This window comes from Plectropomus leopardus, chromosome 3, assembly GCF_026936395.1.
Source record: "Plectropomus leopardus strain MGB_pleo_1.0 chromosome 3, ASM2693639v1, whole genome shotgun sequence".
Classification (NCBI taxonomy): Eukaryota; Metazoa; Chordata; class Actinopteri; order Perciformes; family Serranidae; genus Plectropomus; species Plectropomus leopardus.
The window spans coordinates 38,877,046-38,897,410 of record NC_142178.1 but is presented as its reverse complement, the minus strand read 5'-3'; the positions used below and the strand labels follow the sequence as shown (position 1 = coordinate 38,897,410).

At 36.7% G+C, this 20,365-nt stretch overlaps 1 protein-coding gene and 1 non-coding gene across 2 annotated transcripts; one reads left to right on the top strand and one right to left on the bottom strand.

Annotated features, from left to right (window-relative positions):
• Positions 1-3,523: 3,523 nt before the first annotated feature.
• On the top strand, positions 3,524-3,714 carry LOC121938347 (U2 spliceosomal RNA). The gene has a single exon (XR_006105824.2). It is a non-coding gene; the product is annotated as a U2 spliceosomal RNA (small nuclear RNA).
• Positions 3,715-4,917: 1,203 nt separating this feature from the next.
• Positions 4,918-19,073, bottom strand: capn9 (calpain 9). Its single transcript, XM_042485159.2, has 20 exons — positions 18,747-19,073; positions 17,670-17,739; positions 17,466-17,584; positions 17,100-17,233; positions 15,524-15,692; positions 15,347-15,430; positions 14,194-14,279; positions 13,380-13,454; positions 12,398-12,558; positions 11,999-12,156; positions 11,021-11,229; positions 9,898-9,934; positions 9,741-9,821; positions 9,392-9,449; positions 8,403-8,467; positions 8,167-8,235; positions 7,428-7,506; positions 6,158-6,274; positions 5,976-6,034; positions 4,918-5,223 (listed from the first exon to the last, which is right to left on the bottom strand). Exons 1-20 carry the CDS (start codon positions 18,948-18,950, stop codon positions 5,197-5,199), a joined length of 2,061 nt encoding a protein of 686 aa, XP_042341093.2. The 5' UTR covers positions 18,951-19,073; the 3' UTR covers positions 4,918-5,196.
• Between the last annotated feature and the right edge of the window lie 1,292 nt (positions 19,074-20,365).

Here is a 20,365-nt window from a genome sequence, read left to right as displayed (position 1 = left end):
AATATTGTTGACATGAACATGAAATTCTCCAAAAATAATAAAAAGTTGTTATTTTCAGTCTTATGTTGCCTGGAGTATAACATTACATTAAATATACTATAAACCCAAAAAATTCTGGTGTGGAAAAAAAAATGTGATAAATCATTTTCAAGTCCACAAAAATTACATTTATAAAATGCAGCTTGAAGCTTTACTGGATACTTTCTCTGTAATATTTTAAAGGGATGCTTCCTTAACACTTTAATATCCCTTTTAAATATTTTGGAAAATTTGTTTAACAATTTAATTTTTATAAGTAATCAACTTGTATGTTCATAATTGTGGTGCCAGTGCATGATTACCATATTTAATAACTTTTTTTTCATATAAAAGGAATTTTAAAATGTTAAAAGTGTTATTTGGTACAGCTGCATATAAAAAATAGAACATTGTGAAAAAGTTTATTTTTCTTAATAACATAATTCAAAAAGTTAAACGTTCATAAATTGTATAGGCCCATTCATTACATGCAAACTGAAATATTTTAATTTTTTTAAAGTTTCAAGTCTTTTTTGTTTTATTTTTGATGATTATGGCTTATATAGCTCTAGAAAATCAGAAATAGAATATTTTTCAAAAAAAGATTTACAATATAGAAATGTTCAACTTCTGAAAAGTACATTAATTTATATACTGTACTCAATTCTTGGTAGTTGTTTTCTAACTGTATGCCATAATTATCAAAATTAAAATATAAAATGTTTGAAACGTTTCAGCTTATGTAATGAGTCTAGAAAATATTACATTTTCACTTTCTCATGGAAATGTTTTTTCACAGTGTCGTAATTTTTTTAAGATGCACCTGTATATTTACTAACATGAACAGAGTGAACTGTTGCGTCACATAACACCTGAAGTACCTGAGTGAGTCACTGGAGGCGCTGCGGAGCACGTGAGCGTAACACGCCCATCTTTAAAATGACCGAGCAGCGCGAGCCCAGAGAGTTCATCTATTTTTAAATCTTTATTTAAACATATTCACCTGGCGTACGTCTCGAGGTGAGTTGGTTTACAACTTTATATCTGTTTTGGTCCTGTCAGACTCCTTTCGTGTCGACAGGTGCTCTGTTTTTTGTTTTTTAGGAGTTTGACGTCTTTTGGTTTTGATGCGTCGACGCCGTGATTTTTTTTTTTTTTTTTGGTTCAGGTGCGTATTTGACGAAGTTTCACCGCACAGGTAGGATCAAAACGTGTCCAAATTTAAGGAATTAGACTGTTTTAATCGACTTTTGTTTTGAATACGCAATATTACCGTGTTATTACCGTGTGTTTTGTGCCGTTAGGCTCCGTTAAATTTCCGTTAGGCTACAGTTAAAAGGTAAATGAAGCCGCTGCCTGCTGGTTTTTCTGTGGCGTTGGAGCAAAAAATAGTAAAACTTTAACTATTGTCAGCAAACTTTCACATTAATATACGGACAAAAACGTCAACAAAAGGTTGTATTCATGTTAAACTTGAATATCTATTTATGTTTTAATGCTAGCAGCTACTACGTCGTGCTGTTGTCGTGTTTATTCTCCAGCAGAGGGAGCTACGACCTTCGTTTTACAAAATATCTTAAATAATATGGGTCTGTATCTGTATCATTATTAGTTGTGTTTATTCGCAGGTGATTAACCTTAATCATATAATCAATATTAATGAGTTTTATTAGTGTGAGCACGGAGCCGTTGATACAGTTATTTAACGGCTCTGTGCTAGCTTAACGGTCATCCAAGAGAACTACAGCCGTTAAAAGGCGCAGTGCATGACGGGAAGACACAACGGTCTAAAATCAGTGTTAAATGTTCGGTTTTTTTTTATTTTTAAAGCGCATTTATGCAAAATATACAGAAAAGATGCGTTTTTATTAGTTATTTTGTGTTTAATGACAGTTCTTTGCTCGCATTATTATATAAGTTTGTTCTCGTAGGGGTGAAACCGTCAGTGAGAAAACATAACCGATAATCCCCGAAATATTTCAAAGTGGTTGTTCAAAAAAAAAAAGCGAATTTACTGTGAATGTAATTTATATTAATTTAGGGGATCACTTTGCCACATTTAATGGAGATTTATTCATTTTTTAAAGTCACTTTGGCTGTAGTCATCCATATGGCGTGCATTGTGTAAATTGTGTATATTTGATTAATCTTTGAATTTCCCGCTAAACTTCTAAAATATTTCTGAAATACTCTGTATGAATAAAATTGATACATTAACACTGTGGTATGCAAAAAAGTGCCATTGAAACCCATTCAAACTGCAATTGTTGACCCCACAGCAACCAAAGCATAAAAATATGCATTGTATTATTTTTAGGTCTAGTTTAGTCTGGGTTTTTTTTTTACTTGGGATTTGTCTTATTTTAAAACTATTTTTCACCTGATGATGCCATTTTTACTACATTTGGCATGTGGAGAAAATACATGCTATTTTCACTAGGTGACCTGTCACAATCAATGTTACTGAAAATCATTGACATATCCCAGACTGTGATATAAAAAATAAAATACAAACCTACTTTGCAATTAAATCTTTGTTTTCTCTTTAAGTTTGAATTCTGGACACAGCTTGGACGCATCATGCAATTAAATTTGAGAGCATGTGGGTTTATAATTCACTTAAAAGTTTATATCGTTTAAAATAGTATTTTTTGGGGTTGTTAGTATAGCTAATTAGCGTAAGTGTGAGCAGCAATTTTTATATTGCAGCTGTTCAAAGGGGAGGCTAATTTAAACTACTTTATACTGCTTTGCAGTTTAGTTTACAGTACATAATGTGCCATAATTTAGAAGATCGTCATTTTGTGTGTAAAATCTTAACCTGCAAATTAACTATCTGTCAGATAAATGTAGTGAAATAAAAAGTACATTTCCCATTTACCCCATACACATAAAGTAACCTCGAAACTGTGCTTAGGTTTTGTCTCCTTTCATAAGCAATATATACTTTGATAATCACATTAAAACATATATTTTTAACACTTGTGTAACGTTGCAGTATTTGTGCAGCACCGCTGGAAGAGGCGCAGGTGTTGAAATTACTGCAGTTTCGTCTCGTGTCCACTAGAGACCGTCAGAGCTCCGTTTGTTCCTGAAAACAAAGACACGATGTCTTAAAAATCCCAGCTTCCCTAAAAGTCGCACAGACTCAATAAGACCCACAGAAGATCCTGTCAGGGTCAGCCGTTTCGGTTTTAAGAATAATAAGGAAAACAAACAGTTGTTTGGTTTGTAACTGTAAAAAATGTATTTCCCCCGATTTAAATTCCTATTGGATGATAACGAACGACGTCACCGGAAGCGTGAATGAGCCTCGTTAGTTGCATTTGTTTGTTTCAGATAAAATACTTTGTAGCGATCTGTTTCGTTTTCTTTGACCGTACATCGATGTGATTTACTCTGTTTTTCACCGATGATCCAGAAACTGTAACTCTGTGTGTAGCAGACCCGTCAGTGAGGATGACTCCGCGGGGAATCACTCCCCTGACGTGGCCGTCAGTCCGGTATCGCTTCTCGGCCTTTTGGCTAAGATCAAGTGTAGTATCTGTTCTTATCAGTTTAATATCTGATACGTCCCCTACCCGGGGACCATATATTAAATTGATTTTTGGAGCAGGGAGATGGAATAGGGGCTTGCTCCGTCCACTCCACGCATCGACCTGGTATTGCAGTACTTCCAGGAACGGTGCACCCCCCTGATAATGTCAAAAACAAACAAGATGGTTTTATTATTTGTTAATGTCGCAGAGAATGCTTTGGGAAGTTTATGTTTTGTTATAGTGTTGCACTTAAAACGTACTTATTAAGTTAGGCTTTAGAATTATATATATATATATGGGATTGTTTACTTTCATTGCGAGTTTTAACCAACACCAGTTGTATTCTCAAATACCAAATATTCATTAACTTTAAAAATTATAACTCTTTAAATGCCTGTTTTTTGTCATAATTCCACTTTGTTTTATAGGCGAAAAGCAAACACTCCTATTGCACATAGGCCAGCCCCCCTTATTTGCGTAATAAGGTGGAAATGTAAGTTAAAAAGCAAAAAAGGAGGTAAATAGTTAAAAGGTAAAAAGTTAATATTTAATAACCTATTAATAATAAAGTTAATATTACTAATTATTTGATGTGCATTGACTAACACCAGTACAGTTTAACATTTGGAGTTACATAAAACCCATTTCGGATGTGTTATGTATCTGTATTAGGTGCTTAGTTGTCTTTCTAATATGCTAGTTTGTCCTAAAAAAAGTATACAGATTTAATATGAAGTAGAACATAACATTTAACCCCTAATTGAGGAGCGCCACTGCTGAAATTATGATGAAAGGGCCCTCTTAACCCTTTGAAAACTGTGAACATTGGCTTGATTTAAAAAATCTAATTTAAATTCTGCATCTCATTTTTGAGTAGATAATTACAATAATTATAAATAATTTTTTTTTTGTTTTGGCAATTATTAATGATTTTCTCTGTCTCTTTTAGCCTACTTTCAGGTCAATTTTTGTCACCTTTTAGCAATTTCTTGTAATTTGTGCAAAGAAAATCGCTGTCACTTTTTCATCCTTTCTGCACCTTTGTAATGGTACTTTAACTTATTAGTACTTCTTCTGCCGCTGAGTATGTTAAACAAAAAAATATAAGTGATAAAACAAAATAATTATTAAAGTTTTGTAGAAATTTCCATCCCGCTGCATTTATCTCTTGTTGGTTAAAAACCAAAACTTGAACTGCTCATCCTGTGAACGTCACGCTGTTTAACTGGGTTCAGCTGCTGACTCTAGTTATTGTAGGTATTAAAAATTCTTTATTTAGTCAAAAAAGACATTGATAACTCCCAGCAGTTAAGTGATATTTGTTCCAGTATTTATCATTCCTCCACATCAGAGCCAGACATTTTATTCAAAGTTTATTTGCATCCATGCAGAGAGCAGAAAGAAGTAGTTTTGTCCAAAAGCATGAGTCAGCCAATTTTAATATTTGATCCCATCGTTCCAACACTTTAGTGCAGACAGTGTCTCACATTATTTAGTCCAAAACAAACAAACAAACACAAAAAAAAAACAGATGAGAATTTTAAACATGAAAAGGAAAATGCATCATTACGGCCGCAAAATACAGCACACTGCACTCGCTTTGTTCTTCTGGTGGCTTCTGTTTGCTTTCAGCGTCTCCTCAGACGTTCATGGACAACATCAGGAACTGTGAGGTGAAAATAAAGAGTTTAAGCAAAACAAAACACAATTTAATGAAAGCCCATCATTTTACAGGTTCTGTTACGTTTTAACCCTCAGGGACTGTTTGATGCATTTTAAACGCTTTTCATTATTCATTCTTTGATAATTTTGGCTGTGTTCATACTTATGCTTATTTTGTCCAGATTGTGTATTTGAGTGTAATCAGTGAATTTCCATCTCAGCTCCTACAATAAGTCTAAAATACACTCCATTGAAACCCATTCAAACTGGCATTTTTGATCCCACAGCCATCAAAGCAGAAAAACATGACTTGTATTATTTCTGGGTGTCATATATATATATTTTTTTAAATATGAAAAAAAAAACTTTGCATGTAGTACATTAAAAATAATTCTTTTTTTGTGTGTTTTTCTTTTTTTTTTTAACATAGTGGCATCATGACAAAAACCTGACATTTAAAGGGTTAAAATTCTGAAAATTAAAGAATATTTGATATTTATGATTAGGACTGATGGTTAAAAAAATAAAGTGGAAAAGAGAAAGTGGAAAATCATATTAATTAATTATAATATTTTTTAAAGCTTTATTTTGAAAAGCGCAGAGCGATATGAGTGTGTGTGATATTAAAGCGGGCATTAAGGGTTAAGAGAGAAAAGAATCAAAATGAAGAGTTGTGATCAGAAAGACACAAAATAAACCCCACCCGTGGTGGTAAAACAAACATTAATATTTTCAGAGATATAATGTTGTCCGTACCTGCAACAGGTTCATGTTCACGCGTCCCCTCCTGGATTTATCCAGAGTCTGGAAAACTCCTGGTTAAGAGAAAGAAAGTGATTCAGCTCAAAGTGGCAAGTCGTCCTCTTAAAGTTCATTTTATCACCAATGAATCTTCACCACTACCATTTAAAGACGTTAATGTCTTTAAATGAACGTACTGAACATGTTCTCCAGACGGACGATGCAGGTGAGGTAATCGTCGAAGTCGATGTCGTAGTTGTTGTCTGCAAACCTCAAGCCGACCAGCTGCAGGAGCCTGTTGTTCAGCTGCATGCCTTCACGGGGACAAATACACACGATTTAAATCTAAACACCTAATAATCCCCAAAAACTGAAGAGCATTATTTTTATTGGAGGAAGTGCTATTGCTGCTGATTTTTCTGCTTTTTCTATTACTAAGAAAATATCTATTATTACCAGCAGTAGAATTCAACTACTTTTACTCAAGTACTGTAATTAAGCACAAATTTAAAGTACTTATACGATACTTGAGCACTTTATACTTTTACTCACATTTCAGAGGAAACGATTGTACTTTTTCCTTTACTACATTTATTTGATAGCTTAATTTACTAACTTCTTTACAAATTAAGATTTTTTTTCCTGAAGATTATAGCAGTTTATAAAATGATTTTTTGTTAAAAATTAAACTGCCCAACTGTTTATACAAGTACAGCTGAAATGATCAGTCAAAAAATCAATTAGCCATATCACAGAAAATTCATCGGCAATTATTTTGTAACACATCAAAGTCATCATGTGTTTTGAAAAGGTTATTATTGATAATTTATTAATTCATTAGTTTTTATTTTTTAGTGGGTACTTCAACTTTTCATACTAGAAACACATTTTCCTGATTATACTTACTTTTATTGAAGTAATACCTCAACTACTGCTCAACTACTTAAAATAACTACCACTTTTATTTAATATAATTAATATCAAAGGTTTGATAGTTGTCGGCCACTTTTCTTCAAGTTATCTAATGTCATCAAATTTTTAAAAAAGAATTATGAGCGTTTATTATTATTATTATTATTATTATTATTATTATTTTCATACTTAAATTACATTTTATCTGTTTCTAAATACTTTTACTGAAGTAACAATACATCTGCTACTACTTAAAATAACTACAGCTTTTATTTATTATAATTAATACCAAAGGGTTAAAAGTTGTCTGCGAATTTTCTTCTGTAAGTTAGCTGCTAACTGCTGCTAGCTGCTTTTTCAATCTTATACCTCGAGTTACATTATTTTTTTGTCAATTTGAAAATAAGGTTATTTGAAATCTAAATGAATGTTGGTTTATCACATCTCCAAAATATTCCAGTAAGAAACGTCTGCCAAGAGTTAAAATGAAATGAAAAATTACGAAGTGAAAAAAATCGTTTAGAGAGATAAAGTTTGTTAACATTTGACTCTCACCTGCAGCTTTCAGAGCGATGCGAAGCTCGTAGGACGACATCTTCCCTGAGCGGTCAGTGTCGAAGGACAAAAAGAGCATCTGCAACAACAGAAGTTCACCGTAAACAACCTGAAGCACCAAAAACCACAAAACTCCCTCCACCCACAGGGATTTACAGCAGCATATGAAGGTAGGTTACAATTCTGAGGTCTTTTTAATGTACTTATACCTCAACGTCACTACACTTTGAAGGGAAATATTGTACTTCTTTGTATACGTCAGCTGCGGTGGAAAGTTTAATACTTTTTCTATGACAGATGAAACTGTTGTGTTTATCTTGTTTTTGATTTTGTTAATTAACCCTTAAAATGTGACCCGCAGGTATTTTCACGTTATCTAATCCATTGAAGAGCGTTTGGACAGCCCTGATCTTGAGTAACAGGGTCATGATTTCTGGACAGAGACATTGCTTTTGAGATTCTCAAACAAATTTTTTTGGTGCTTTGAGCACCACAAGCCGAGTGCCGAGAAGGCAGACATCTCTACGGCCGATATCTGCAGCTCTGAACAACTCACACAAAAGCAGTCTAGACTGATGAACAGCACTACGGGTAAGAGTAAATGTCCCTTTAAGTCAACATTTTAGGACTTTAACTTGTAACAGAGTATTTTTAACAGGTGCTGTTACTTTTACTGAAGTACACACATTTCTTCGTACACCTCTGTTTGAGAGTTTTAAATACATAAATCAAAACTTACAATCCACTTCTTCATCTTTTCCCAGAAGACCTTAAACTCCTGGAACTCCAGTTTTCCTGTTTGGTCCACCTGGTGAACTGTCAAGGAAAAACTTCAGGAAGGCATCCTGGTAATTATCCATTATTTTAGAATCACACAGCTCCTTTCTCCTCCATGTCTAATGTAAGCTATGTTGTTTTTTGTATTTTATGGGATGTATGTTTCCTAATACTACATATATATATGTGCAAGGATACATCCATCAGGTTGATGATACTGTGGCAGGTGCTCAGACTCAGGCCGTCGAACTTGATCTCTTTTCCTGAAGACAAATAACAGAGAAAACAGATAAAAAAAATCAACAAATAATTCAGTAATATTACATCACAACTCAAGATATTTAGTCAGTTTTATGTTGTTTCTTAATTTGCGTCACTGAAGTAATTAAAACAGAAATAAAGTCCAATAACTTTTTGCCCAGGTTTGATAAAAATGCAGTATTTTAACATTAGATAGTTGATGCAAACATAATTTTGATGCAGTAACATATTAGACCAGGGATAGTCAATTAACGGCCCGTGGGCCAAATCTGGCCCCCAGTAGGATGCCGGGTGGCCCCTCAACCATTTTTTAATTCATTATAAAAATGAACTGATTCACACTTTAGTATACATAAGATGTCAGAGTGCATAAAACAGCATCAAGTAGAGCTTGTTTATCAAGAAAAGGGCCAGTGGAGGATCCCCCACAAGAGGGTCTAGCTAACACCCGAATGTCTTAAAATCCTAGAAATGTATTTATGTCCCCAAAAGTCCTAAAATCTGAGAAACGCCCTAAAATTAAAATGTTTGAAATCCTGGAAACGCCCTAAAATCCCTTAAACATCCTAAATTACTAAAAATGCCATAACATCCTAACAAATGTCCTAAAATCCTAGAATTGTCCTAAAATCCTTTAAACATCCTGAATTACTAGAAATGTCCTTAAATCCAAGTAACATGTATAGGGCCGCTGTGAGTGGCCCCTGGCCTCTTGTCATTTTGTAAAAATGGCCCCCAAGCGAAGTAAGTCGAGTGTCCCTGCATGTGATCATATGTTAGAGTGGCTCCTAGTGTTTTTGTTTTGTTTGACCCATTTTGTTTCATAAAATAAAACAATGCCTGTTTATTTTGAAAACCTAAAATCAAATCTGAAAGTGGGAAAAAATTAAAGTGAACAAAATACTCGAATGTCCTCGTTCACATACGTCTGCTGAGAACGCCGTCCAGCATCTGCTTGAGCTCTCTGACATCGATAGCCTGGTCCTGAAAAAACACACCGGGGAAAAAAAACTGAAAAATCGTGTGTACGTGCTCATCTACAAATCTGAGTCCTTAATTATAAACTCTAGTTTGAATGCAATAGATGAAACATACTGTCATTTTAACAGTGTTTCTTCTTAAATTCACATTGTTCAAATCCCATCATTTTAAAATATTAAAGCTGCATTTTTTTGCATCTGGGAGGCACATAAGTCTACCTCAAGCAAGACAAACACTTGACACCATATAAAGCAACATATTAGAAAAGAAAACTGTGTAACACTGTTTTCTTACATCACCAGCCAGCTGCTCAAACAGCCTCCTCAGGCCTTTCTCCTCGTCCGTCTCGTCCTCGGGAGCGGAGGGCGGGGGCGGCTGGTGGGAACAACACAACATCAGTACAAGCGCACACGACGGTGATTGATTATCAGTTCCCGGGTGATCTACTTACATCTGGCAAGTCAGCATCAACATCGCTTCCCATCTCCCTGTGGAGCACAAACACACCATCAAAATTCAAAAAGAAGTAAGTGATACTTTGTGGAGACTTTTTCATGTTTTTTAAGTGTTTTGTTTTTAATTTTTATGCCTCCGTACCAGCAACGTTGCTGAAATTATGTTTTCAGGTTGTCCTTTCATCCGTCTCTTTCTCATGAACACAGTCTCTCAAAAACAACTTAAAGGAATTTCCTCAAATTTGGCACAAACATCCACATGGAAGCAGTAATGAACTGAGTAGAAATTGATGGTTGAAGGTCAAAGGTCACTTGACTGTCCCATTCTCTGAACGGCATATCTCATGAATGCTTCGGGGATATTTCTTCAAATTCTGCACAAACGTTCACTTGGACCTCCTGAACTAATTATAATTTGGTGGCCAAAAGTCAAAGGTCAAGGTCACTGTGACCTCATCTGTCTCAGTCTTGTGGCACAAACGTCCTTTTAGACGTAACAATAAACTGATTAGAGTTTGATGGTAGAGGGTCAAAGGTCACTGTGAGATATCTCAAGTACGTCATGACCGAAATTCTTCAAATTTGGCACAACTGTCCACTTGGACTCAACACTGAACTGATGAGAATTTGGTGGTCAAATGTCAAAGTCACAGTGACCATGTCACTGTTCTGTCACTTTTTTGCTAATGCAGTATCAAAAAAACCTAGAGGGAATTTATTCAAATTTGCTACAATTAATTTATGGTCTTGTTTCCCTTTCTTTCTTTTTTTTAACTCTTGGGGTTGATTATTTTTTAATTTTCTTTGAGTTTGAAATATCTTTTTAGTCTAAATTTTGTCCATGTCCAAACTCAGCCCAAACCAGGAGAAGAAGCGCTCGGAGCATTTCTTAATTTAATGTTGCAGCTTGTGAAGATGGAGCTCATTTTAATTACTTTATATACTGCTGAGTCATTTTCTTTTTTATTAAAAATCTGAATTTGAACAGTAACTAAAACTGTTATATTAATGTAGTGCAATGAAAAGAATAATATTTGCCTGTGAGATAACGTGGAGTAGAAGTAGGCCTATAAAATAGTATTTTATACCACTGCTTAAAACCCAGAGCTGAACACTCACAGAGCTGCGGCCTTCTTCTCAGAGAAGATCCTGACGAGGAAGTCGGCCTCGTGGTGGGGCTGGAAAGTGGTGGGGACCAGCAGGTATTTCCCAGGAGGCAGTGTGAAGCGCTCCGAAATCTCCCGCATGTTGATGTAGGTCCTGCTACGAGCTTTGGACCCGTGGTACCGGAAAAAATCTTTCCCTTGGTGGTCCTTTCCGTCTGGAGCCTGAACAAACAGAAACATGAGATTAAGTTGGCTTGTAACCCTTTGAAACCTGAGCTAGATGGCTGATTTTTTAAAGAAAATATGGGAAGAGGGCAATGAGTAACTTAACAAGAAATGCTCCAAAAACTAATAAGAAGTAAAAAGTTACAAGAAAATACCTGCAAAATAAGCAATAATAAATAAACAAACAAACAAAAAAAGTAGAAAATGAAAATTAAAAAACAAAAATAGACAAAAATGTCCTTAAGAAAGAGGTAAATATTTTTTCAGTTGCATATTTTTAATAAGTAATATTTTTTAAAATATTTTTAACAACAAAACAAACATAAAAGACAATGATACATCATCAGCGTCTTCACAAATTGTTACCCCCATACTGTCCCATTGTTTATTAACCATGTCATATTTTGTCATAATTTTAAATATGTTTTCATAAGTATTATAGTATTATGGACATTTTCCCCCATTTTTTATTCATGAATATCTAATATAACCCCCAGCTAATGTTTTGGTTATTTACTTGTCACCTTTGACCTTTTTTTTCTCCACATTTCAGGACATTTCTTGCAAAGGTCCTCATTGCATGTTTTTAAAAGAAATCAAACTGATTTCCTCGGGTTTGGAGGTTTAAATACTTGAGATCCAGGTTTGAAAGGGTTAAAATTTTAGTAAAAATTTGAAAAGGCATGGCTGTTTGAAGGTTAGACTGTCGACATGAAAAGAAAAACATTTAAAGCTGAGGCTCAAACGCGTTCAGTTTCTTTCTCACCTCGTACACCGCAAAGCCGATGGTCTCAAGGTCCATGCCTTCCTTCCTCAGCCTCCGTCTGTTCTTCTGCATCAGCGCGATCACCACGCTGCACACGTCGTCCTCGTCATCGGCGTCCTCCAGCTGCAGCAGGAACTGTGGGTTGGTCCAAAATGTGTCTGCGGATTGAAGACAAATTGATGACCAACAAAATCTACTAAGTTCATCCTTAAGTCCAAGTGAACATTTGTGCCAAAGTTGAAAAACAATAAGCTGTCTTGAGATATTGCGTTCACATGAATGAGACAGACAAGGTCACAGGGATCTTCACCTGTGACCACCAGAATCTATTCTGCTTTTTATGCCTCAACACCATTGAGGCTTAAAAAAATCCTCCGTTTATGTCAGATGTGGTCTCACCGATGAAGTTCCTGCAGCCTCCAGCGGTGGAGCCGCGGATCCAGTTGCCCTCAAACAGCTGAACCTCCCAGTGGCGCTTTGAGTTGTCGGTCAGGGCGTCGGGGGTCATGTTGCAGATCTCCACCTTGTCGTAGTTCTGCTTGAAGTCCTCAAACTCCATCCTGGAGTCACAAAAACAATCGCTGTCATCTCCAAATTCAGCACTCAGCTTTTTCACATTTGAGCTCAAAACACATCACGTCAGACTTTAACCCCTGTAGGACCAATCACTGGCTCCTGTGTTTGGCTAAACGATGTTAAAAACCATTAAAACTAATTTAAAATTCTTGATTCCAAACTTTCAACCAAAATGCTGGTGAAATGACAATTTTTTAAAAATTTCTAGTACAAACCAACTGCTTTACACTTTTATAAAACCAAACAATAGCTATGTGTTTAAAACCAAAGGTTTCTTTTGAAGAAGTTTTTTAGTTCCAATAGAATATTTTGTGACTGAACAAACTTGTTAAAAATGATATTTTATGTGTATACATAGCTGTTGTTATGACTTTGGTACTCCAAAAAAAATAAAATTGTTGGTTCTGAAAAACAGTAAAAAATCATTTAGTTTTTAAATAAGTTCTGATTGTTTTACCCTCTAAAACTATTGAGTTTTACAACAAATCTTAGGTTTTATAAACATTTCAACATTTCATTGGGATCTCCAATAGAAAACTAGGTTAAATGGATTCGAGCAACATTAAGCAGGAACCAGTGATTGATCGGCAGTTTGAGAGGTTACTGATGAAGTCGTACAATGTTCAAAAGACACCATGATTTCATAATATCAGCGACCAGTTTTCACAGCAATTATTCTGTCCACTACATCCCTGTATACTAAAAACATATTAATGTGCAGTTCTCACACTAAGACAAAAGATTTATACAGCTACAAAGATTTCATTAATCTTTAATGTGGACCTAATTCATCACAGGGTCTCACCAGAATTCACCGTCGTCGGATTTCTGCAAAATCCGATTTTTCTGGGCTGCATCAACAGAATCCCAGTTTCTGGATCTGAAACAGGCACAAGACAAAATAATCCGTTACAACATCATCGTGCAGGAATCAGAGAGAAGCAGTAATCAGCGGGTTTACCCATGGATGGATTATTAAACAGACCTACTGGGCTCAGGCCCAGACCTCAGCCTCTGTTTCACATTTCTAATGAGAAAGTCAAACAACGACAGGAAGACACAAAATACACAACACTTCAAGGTGAAAACAGGAAGAGGGCATCATTTCCTTTTAATTATATTGATGCTTTTTTTGTCTGATTGAATGGAATAATTGAATGAAAGAAATAGAGAAATAGAGATATACTCAAACAGCCACAGAGATGCAAAACGACAGAAGCTGGACACAAAAGCTTTACAAAGAGATTTAAAATAACTGCTGGGATGCAACAAAGAGATACAAAACTACTGGATGAGACATGGAGCGATGCGTCCTGTAGTTTCTAGCCCCAGCCCTGGTGGGGAAAGGGTTAATGGATATAGCGAAGAGAAAACCTCTGCAAAGAGGAAATTATTTCAGGGATGCAAAACAAAACATGCAAAATTACAGACTACAGGGAGAATAAAAACAACCACAAAGATACACCAAACAACTACAGCGAGACTCAAAACAACACAAAACATTTTTAGATGTCTGTTCCCAGGAGCCTCGTGTCTAATCCATCCATGAGCACACTTTTTTTTACATGTATTATTGATACAGAAAGTAAAGATAAAGTGGTATCATGATTCATGCTTACTTGTCACTCCAGGGGCCGTTCCACTCGACCTGACCCCAGGGGTTTCTGATCCGGATCAGCTGAACCTTCCGGCCTCGGACAGTAATCTGATTATAAGACAAAAAGTGAATTTGTTAACTATTAGTGCGAGAGTTTGAGTACGCTTACCTAACTGTTAAAATAACAGACTAATTGTTATTTTTTGCTAACATATCAGACAAAAAAAGACAAATCAGGGACATATCTTTGGCATGATCTCGTCTTTTGTGTTATTCCTATATCCTTTAACAAATTTATATTTTTTTTTAAGTTGCAAAACAGAAACAGAAATCACAATTACAAGTGCACTTTTGTGTGCTTTTCTCATGCAAACAAGAATTGGTATTAACTTAATAAAATTAGATATGACCTTATGAATCCCATAACGGGAAAGTCACACATTACACACAAGCAGAGAAAAATACCAAAAAATGTTATTTTTAGTGCCAAAAAATTGGAACAAAATACAAATCAGATTAAATAAAAGTAAAATCATAGAAAATCTATATACATCTTTCACTTACACAGATACTGTATGTTCATGATTGATGGTTACAAAGGATAACTTAAATACACACACGACATGTAGCATTTTGTTTTGTAAATTTAAGAAATATATTATTACACATAAAAAATATCTGAATTTTTTTGTGTGATTTATATCATTTTAAATAATCTCTTTATCCTTGCACCCCTTGTCTGCACTTTTGCTTTTTTTATGGTGATTTCTATTCTAAAATCTTAAAATCATTAAGTAATTAATTTGATCATTTATCCTTTATCTCGACAGCAGCGACTTTAAAAATGAGATCACAGTTATAATTGCCTTTTTGTTTGCGTTCCTAATGCAAACAAGAATGAAAATTTACTTAATAAAATAAGATAAGACTTTTTAATGCCACACAGAGAAATTCAAACGTTACAGCAGCAGAGCCAGAAGCAAAAATAAAAAGAAATTAACTAACTAACCAATAACTGACTAAATAACTAAATAAATGAATATTACTACACATAAAAAATCAGTTTTTCATGTGTTTTCTATTATTGTCTCTCCTCATTATTAACAGGTCTGCAGCGCTGATCCTGATTCCAGTCAGAAACACCTGAAACCAGGTGTGTCCCAGGTGAGCCTTACCTCCTCCAGGCCTGTGATGGAGTACGCGTGTCCCTTCACCAGACCGGAGGACGTCTTGGCCTCCGACTCTGCAGAGCTGGTGATCTGAAGAAAACCAAAAACACAAACCTGGCTGTAAGTAAGCGTCTTTCATGAGGGGCTGGAGGAACAGTAATTAAAAATAATGATCATCTTTACATCGATGGAGCATCCCATCATGGAGCCTCGGTCCAGGCCCTTCTTCATGATGGAGAACAGGTTGCTCGGAGCTTGCTTGGTGTCGTACATTTCCCCGACGCCACCAGTGAAGTCCTCCATGGCCTCCATGGTGCTGCCGCCCTTCAGGGACTCGTAGCTGCCGTGAATTCTGACGCAAACGTGAACACATCGCGTTAATTAACGTGGATTCAAAGTGATAAACAGTTAAAACAAAGATACTCAACATGCTTTGATTGAGGGTCACTTTTGGACCATGACAGGAGGCCAGGGGCCAGTCACAGGGGCCCCACACGTTTCCAGGATTTTAAGATTTTTTTTGGTATTTTTAGGATGTTTCTAGGATTTTACTACATATTTAGGATTTTGGGTCAATTCTAGGATTTAAGTACGTTTCTCTGATTTCAGGACATTTTGTGGATTTTAAGATGTTTCTAGGATTTTAGGACATTTTAGGTTTTTAAGATGTTTCTAGGATTTTGGAAAATATTTTGGGTTTTGGGGCATTTCTGAAATTTTAGGACATTTTTAGGATTTTAAGATATTTCCAGGATGTTATTACATTTTTTGGATTTTAGGACACTTCTGAAATTTTAGGACATTTTTTGGATTTTAAGTCATTTCTTTAATTTAATGACATTATGAGGATTTTCTCAGATTTGAGGATGTTTCTAGGATTTTAGGTCATTTCTGGATTCTAGGTCATAGAGTTTCACTGATTTATACAACAACACTTTTGCATTGCAGTCACATTTTAAAAGCTTTAAATGATATTGTTGCTGTGGATGTTTATGTTCTTTTTGGCCTTTTCTCGAACTACCATTGACGGGCAAAAACATCAGTCTACAGCGATGATAGCAGCGATGCTAGCAGCTCAGTGAGTCCGCACTTTACTGCAGCGATGTTTTGAGCGAAGTGCTAAAGTCAGCATGCTAAAATGCATACAGTGATAGTGCTTATATGCTGATGTTTAGTAGGTATAATGTTTATAATGTTTGCATCTTATTTTAGTGTAGCATTCTAACATTTGCTGATTAACCCCATAAACAAAGAACAGTCCAGGTTAATGGGAATGTCATATATTATAGTTTATGATAGTTGTTGAGGCATTTGACGCAAAACAGCAAGTCGAAGTATTCCCAAAGTCCATGGACATTCATGGAGACCATAAACAATCATTTAAATTATTCTAGATATTTCCAATTTGCACACTTTTATGACTTTCCCTTAAGGTCCACCCTCAGGACAACGTCTTCTAACAGAGCGCATTGCCATGACATTTTAATTTTCAAACATTCATACTCCTCAGAAGATAATTCCCATTCATTTTTAGGTCATTTCATTGATCCTCGCTATAGATGAAAAGCACAAAATCATCCGTTCCTTCTGCCCAAACATTGATCATTGTGGGTTTTTTAAATAACGTGTAAATAACTTAACATCTTTAGTCACATCTGAGCAGAAAAACTTAAGTAAACTGTGATTTTTGAGAAACACAAAGTGGATGTAACGTATATTTATCACGTGTCACTCAGGAGGTATAAAATGAAGTTTTTACTTGGCGTAGGCTTTCTCCAGCAGCGCGCTCCAGAACTCGTTGTTGGAGGCGGAGTGAAGCAGGATGAGTTTGTTTCTCACTGACGGCAGCTTGTCGTCCACCACCACGTCCAGCCATTTGTTGTGCTGCCAAAACTGAGAGAGCAAGAAAGAGTGTGTCACAAAACACACCACCTCCCGTGTTACCACGACAACTTCAGCTGCTTCCTCTCATTGGCACTACATAGTTAGTCCTGCATTAGTCTGTGTGATCTTTTTTGTTTTTTTGTTTTATGATTGAATTTTATTTCCTATTTTCTGACAGACTGAAATGTCTAAAAAGCACCAGCCGAACATGAGACTCTGCAGCCCATCAGCCGGCGTGTACCTGGAAGTGAAAGATGCCGGCGTATCTGTGGTCGAAGTCCTGGTCGTGGGGGACGACTCGGGCCAGGGCGTCTTTTTTGAGGGTCAAGGATGCGATGGCCGCTAAGAGCCAGCAGTCCCCTGCGGTGATAAACGAGTGCATCATGGGTAAGTGGGTGAAATACATGCTGATGAAAAAACACAAAGCGACTTGTGGAGAACTAACCGAGCTGTCCTTGGCAGATGTCTGTCCGGTCTGCGTTTCCAAGGATGAACTTTGGGTTTTCGCAGATCTCCTGCAGAGAAACAGGAACAGAACAGGTCAGTTTATTTAAGATAAAACACACACACACACACACACACACACACACACACACATGCAAATGACAGTTGAGAGGTGACACAGGTGCCTTTCAAAGGTGTGTTCACATTCCAGGCATCTTAATCAGCCTGAAATCCCAGTCACTGAAACACAACAAAAAAAACACACCAGCTGAAGGCAGCTGAAGCATTTTTACTCTGAAGGAACGCCCAACAGAGAAATGTGTGGTCATTGTAACGAACATGATGAGTGAGTTTCCACAGTGTACTCAGGCCAGGTCAGTGTGTTAACAGGTAGATGTGCTGAAAATGAGCCAAAAAAACCTTCACAGATGTCATAAGAGACAAACACATCACAAACACAAACACAAACACAACACAAACATCACATTCATGAAGAAAACTAAGTAAGCTTCCACGTATGTTTTAATCTCAAGCCGATCACCAAATCAAACGTCTGGGCTCGACTTCTGAGCAGCTGCAGGTTGTTTTGTTTTTCTGCAGATAACGTTGAGGCGTGTGGGGATAAAGTCTGCGTACCGAGCTCAGAGTGAGCAAACTGCTCCTGCACTTGGCTCTATTTACACTGTTGTCTTGCAGAACTGGTTTTGCAGCAACGGCTGGATAAATACTTAATTGCTTTTTTTGTATTAAAATCAATAACTTCAAATAAACTCATTTAACCTCATTTATTCAGTTATTGCAGATTATTTGCAACACTGCCAAGACTCATTTAGTCAACTGCCACATACAGTTTTTACTGAACCAGTTTAGTCACTTAAATTTAGGACCTTTCAAAGCCTATTAGAATAGTAAATATGACCAATATTATGACTAAAAACAACTTCATTCAAGATTTTAAAAGACACAATTTTACAAAATCTAACAAATTTCCCTCAGATCTGTGGATGCTGCTTCGACTAGAGCATCAGCCAAGCCCCCTAAAACCTCAAATCTTAAAATGTGATGTGTGTCCTCGTACCTTCGGCCTCTTCCATTCAACATTGACAGGAACCCTCTGGCTGAAGTAGAACGAGGAGTCGCTGGCGGGGAAGTCCGGATCCTCAAACAGGACCCCGTTCCTCAGACACTCCTGCCTCAGCTCCTCAAACGACTTCCCGTCCGACTGCGTGTTCAAGGCCTTGGTGGCACCGGAGCCCCCCGACAGCGAGGACTGGAGAGGCATCTTTAGTTCGGCAAGTGGAGGAAGACGGAGACGTGTGTGATGGAGGGAGTCTCCCGCCGTGTGTGTGCGTTTGATGCAGGGAGCGACCAGCCTGTCGGGTCGGTAGGGCTGTCAGGTACACACCCTCCAGACTGAAACAGGTTTGTCCTCCTGCGCTGGTGAACCTCGCCCCTGCTGACTCTCTCTCTTTGGGCTTGGCCTGCAGGAAACTGGAAGAATTCATTCCACATGATTTGGCAACTGATAAATTAAATAGCTTGAAGGGGAGCACTCATTCAAACCTGTGGGTGATGCAGAAGACTGCAGAAGTGTTGTCGCTTATTGCAGCATTTATTCACCAAAACTGAGAGGCACTGTTGCCTCATAGAGACAAAGTTCTGGGCTCAAACTTTTCTGTTTGGAGTCTGAAGATGTGCAGGTCAGACTGAATCAAGACTGCAAGTTTCCCACAGCCAGAGCATACCCCAGCTCCCGCCCCAGTATCAGCTGCAGCCCGCCAGACGCAAAACTACAAAACTACCAACAGAAAGTACCACTAAGAGATGGAAATTGTTTACAAAAACATTCAAGGTGACTGCGCTGACGCCATTAAAAATGACCACAGAGATGCAAAACTACAGAGAAATGACAACAGACAGACACCACGAAGAGATGCAATGACTACAAGAGACAAAATACAATGACAGAAAGATGCAAAATGACTATAGAGCTGCAAAGTGACTAAAAAGAGACTCACAACAACCACCGAATGATGCCAAATGACTTCCAAGGTACAAAATGACTACAAAGAGACTCAAAACCACTATAGTGGAACTTAAAAAGACCACAGAAACAATCCAAATTCACTAAACTACAAGGAGAAATGACCACAGAAAGATGGAAAGCAATGACAGAGATGCTTAACGAATATAGAGACAGAAAACAACCTCAGAAAGAAACAAAATGACGATTAAAGAGATGCAAGGTAATTACAAAGAGACTCTAAACAACTGCAAAGACAGAAAACACAAGCACAGATTTATGAAAAAAAGGTTACAGATATGTAAAAAAAACAACCACAGAGAGACAAAAATGACTAGAAAGATGGAAAACTAGAGATAATTAACACAGAGAGATGAAAAACGTCTATAAAGAGATGCAGAATGACTACAGGAATACGAGACAGCTACAAAGAGACTCTAAACAACTACAAAGACAAAAAATGAATAGAAGAAAGATGCAAAAGTGACTACAGAGATGCAACAAAAAGACGACAGGAAGATAAAAAAATAATACAGAGAGGAAAAGCAATCGCAAAAAGTCGAAAAATGACAACTGCAAAGACACACCAAACGACTACAAAGTGATGAGCTACAACTACAAACACGTCTCTTTTAGCCTGGGTGTCCTCCAAAAGAGGACGGGTGAGGGGCACA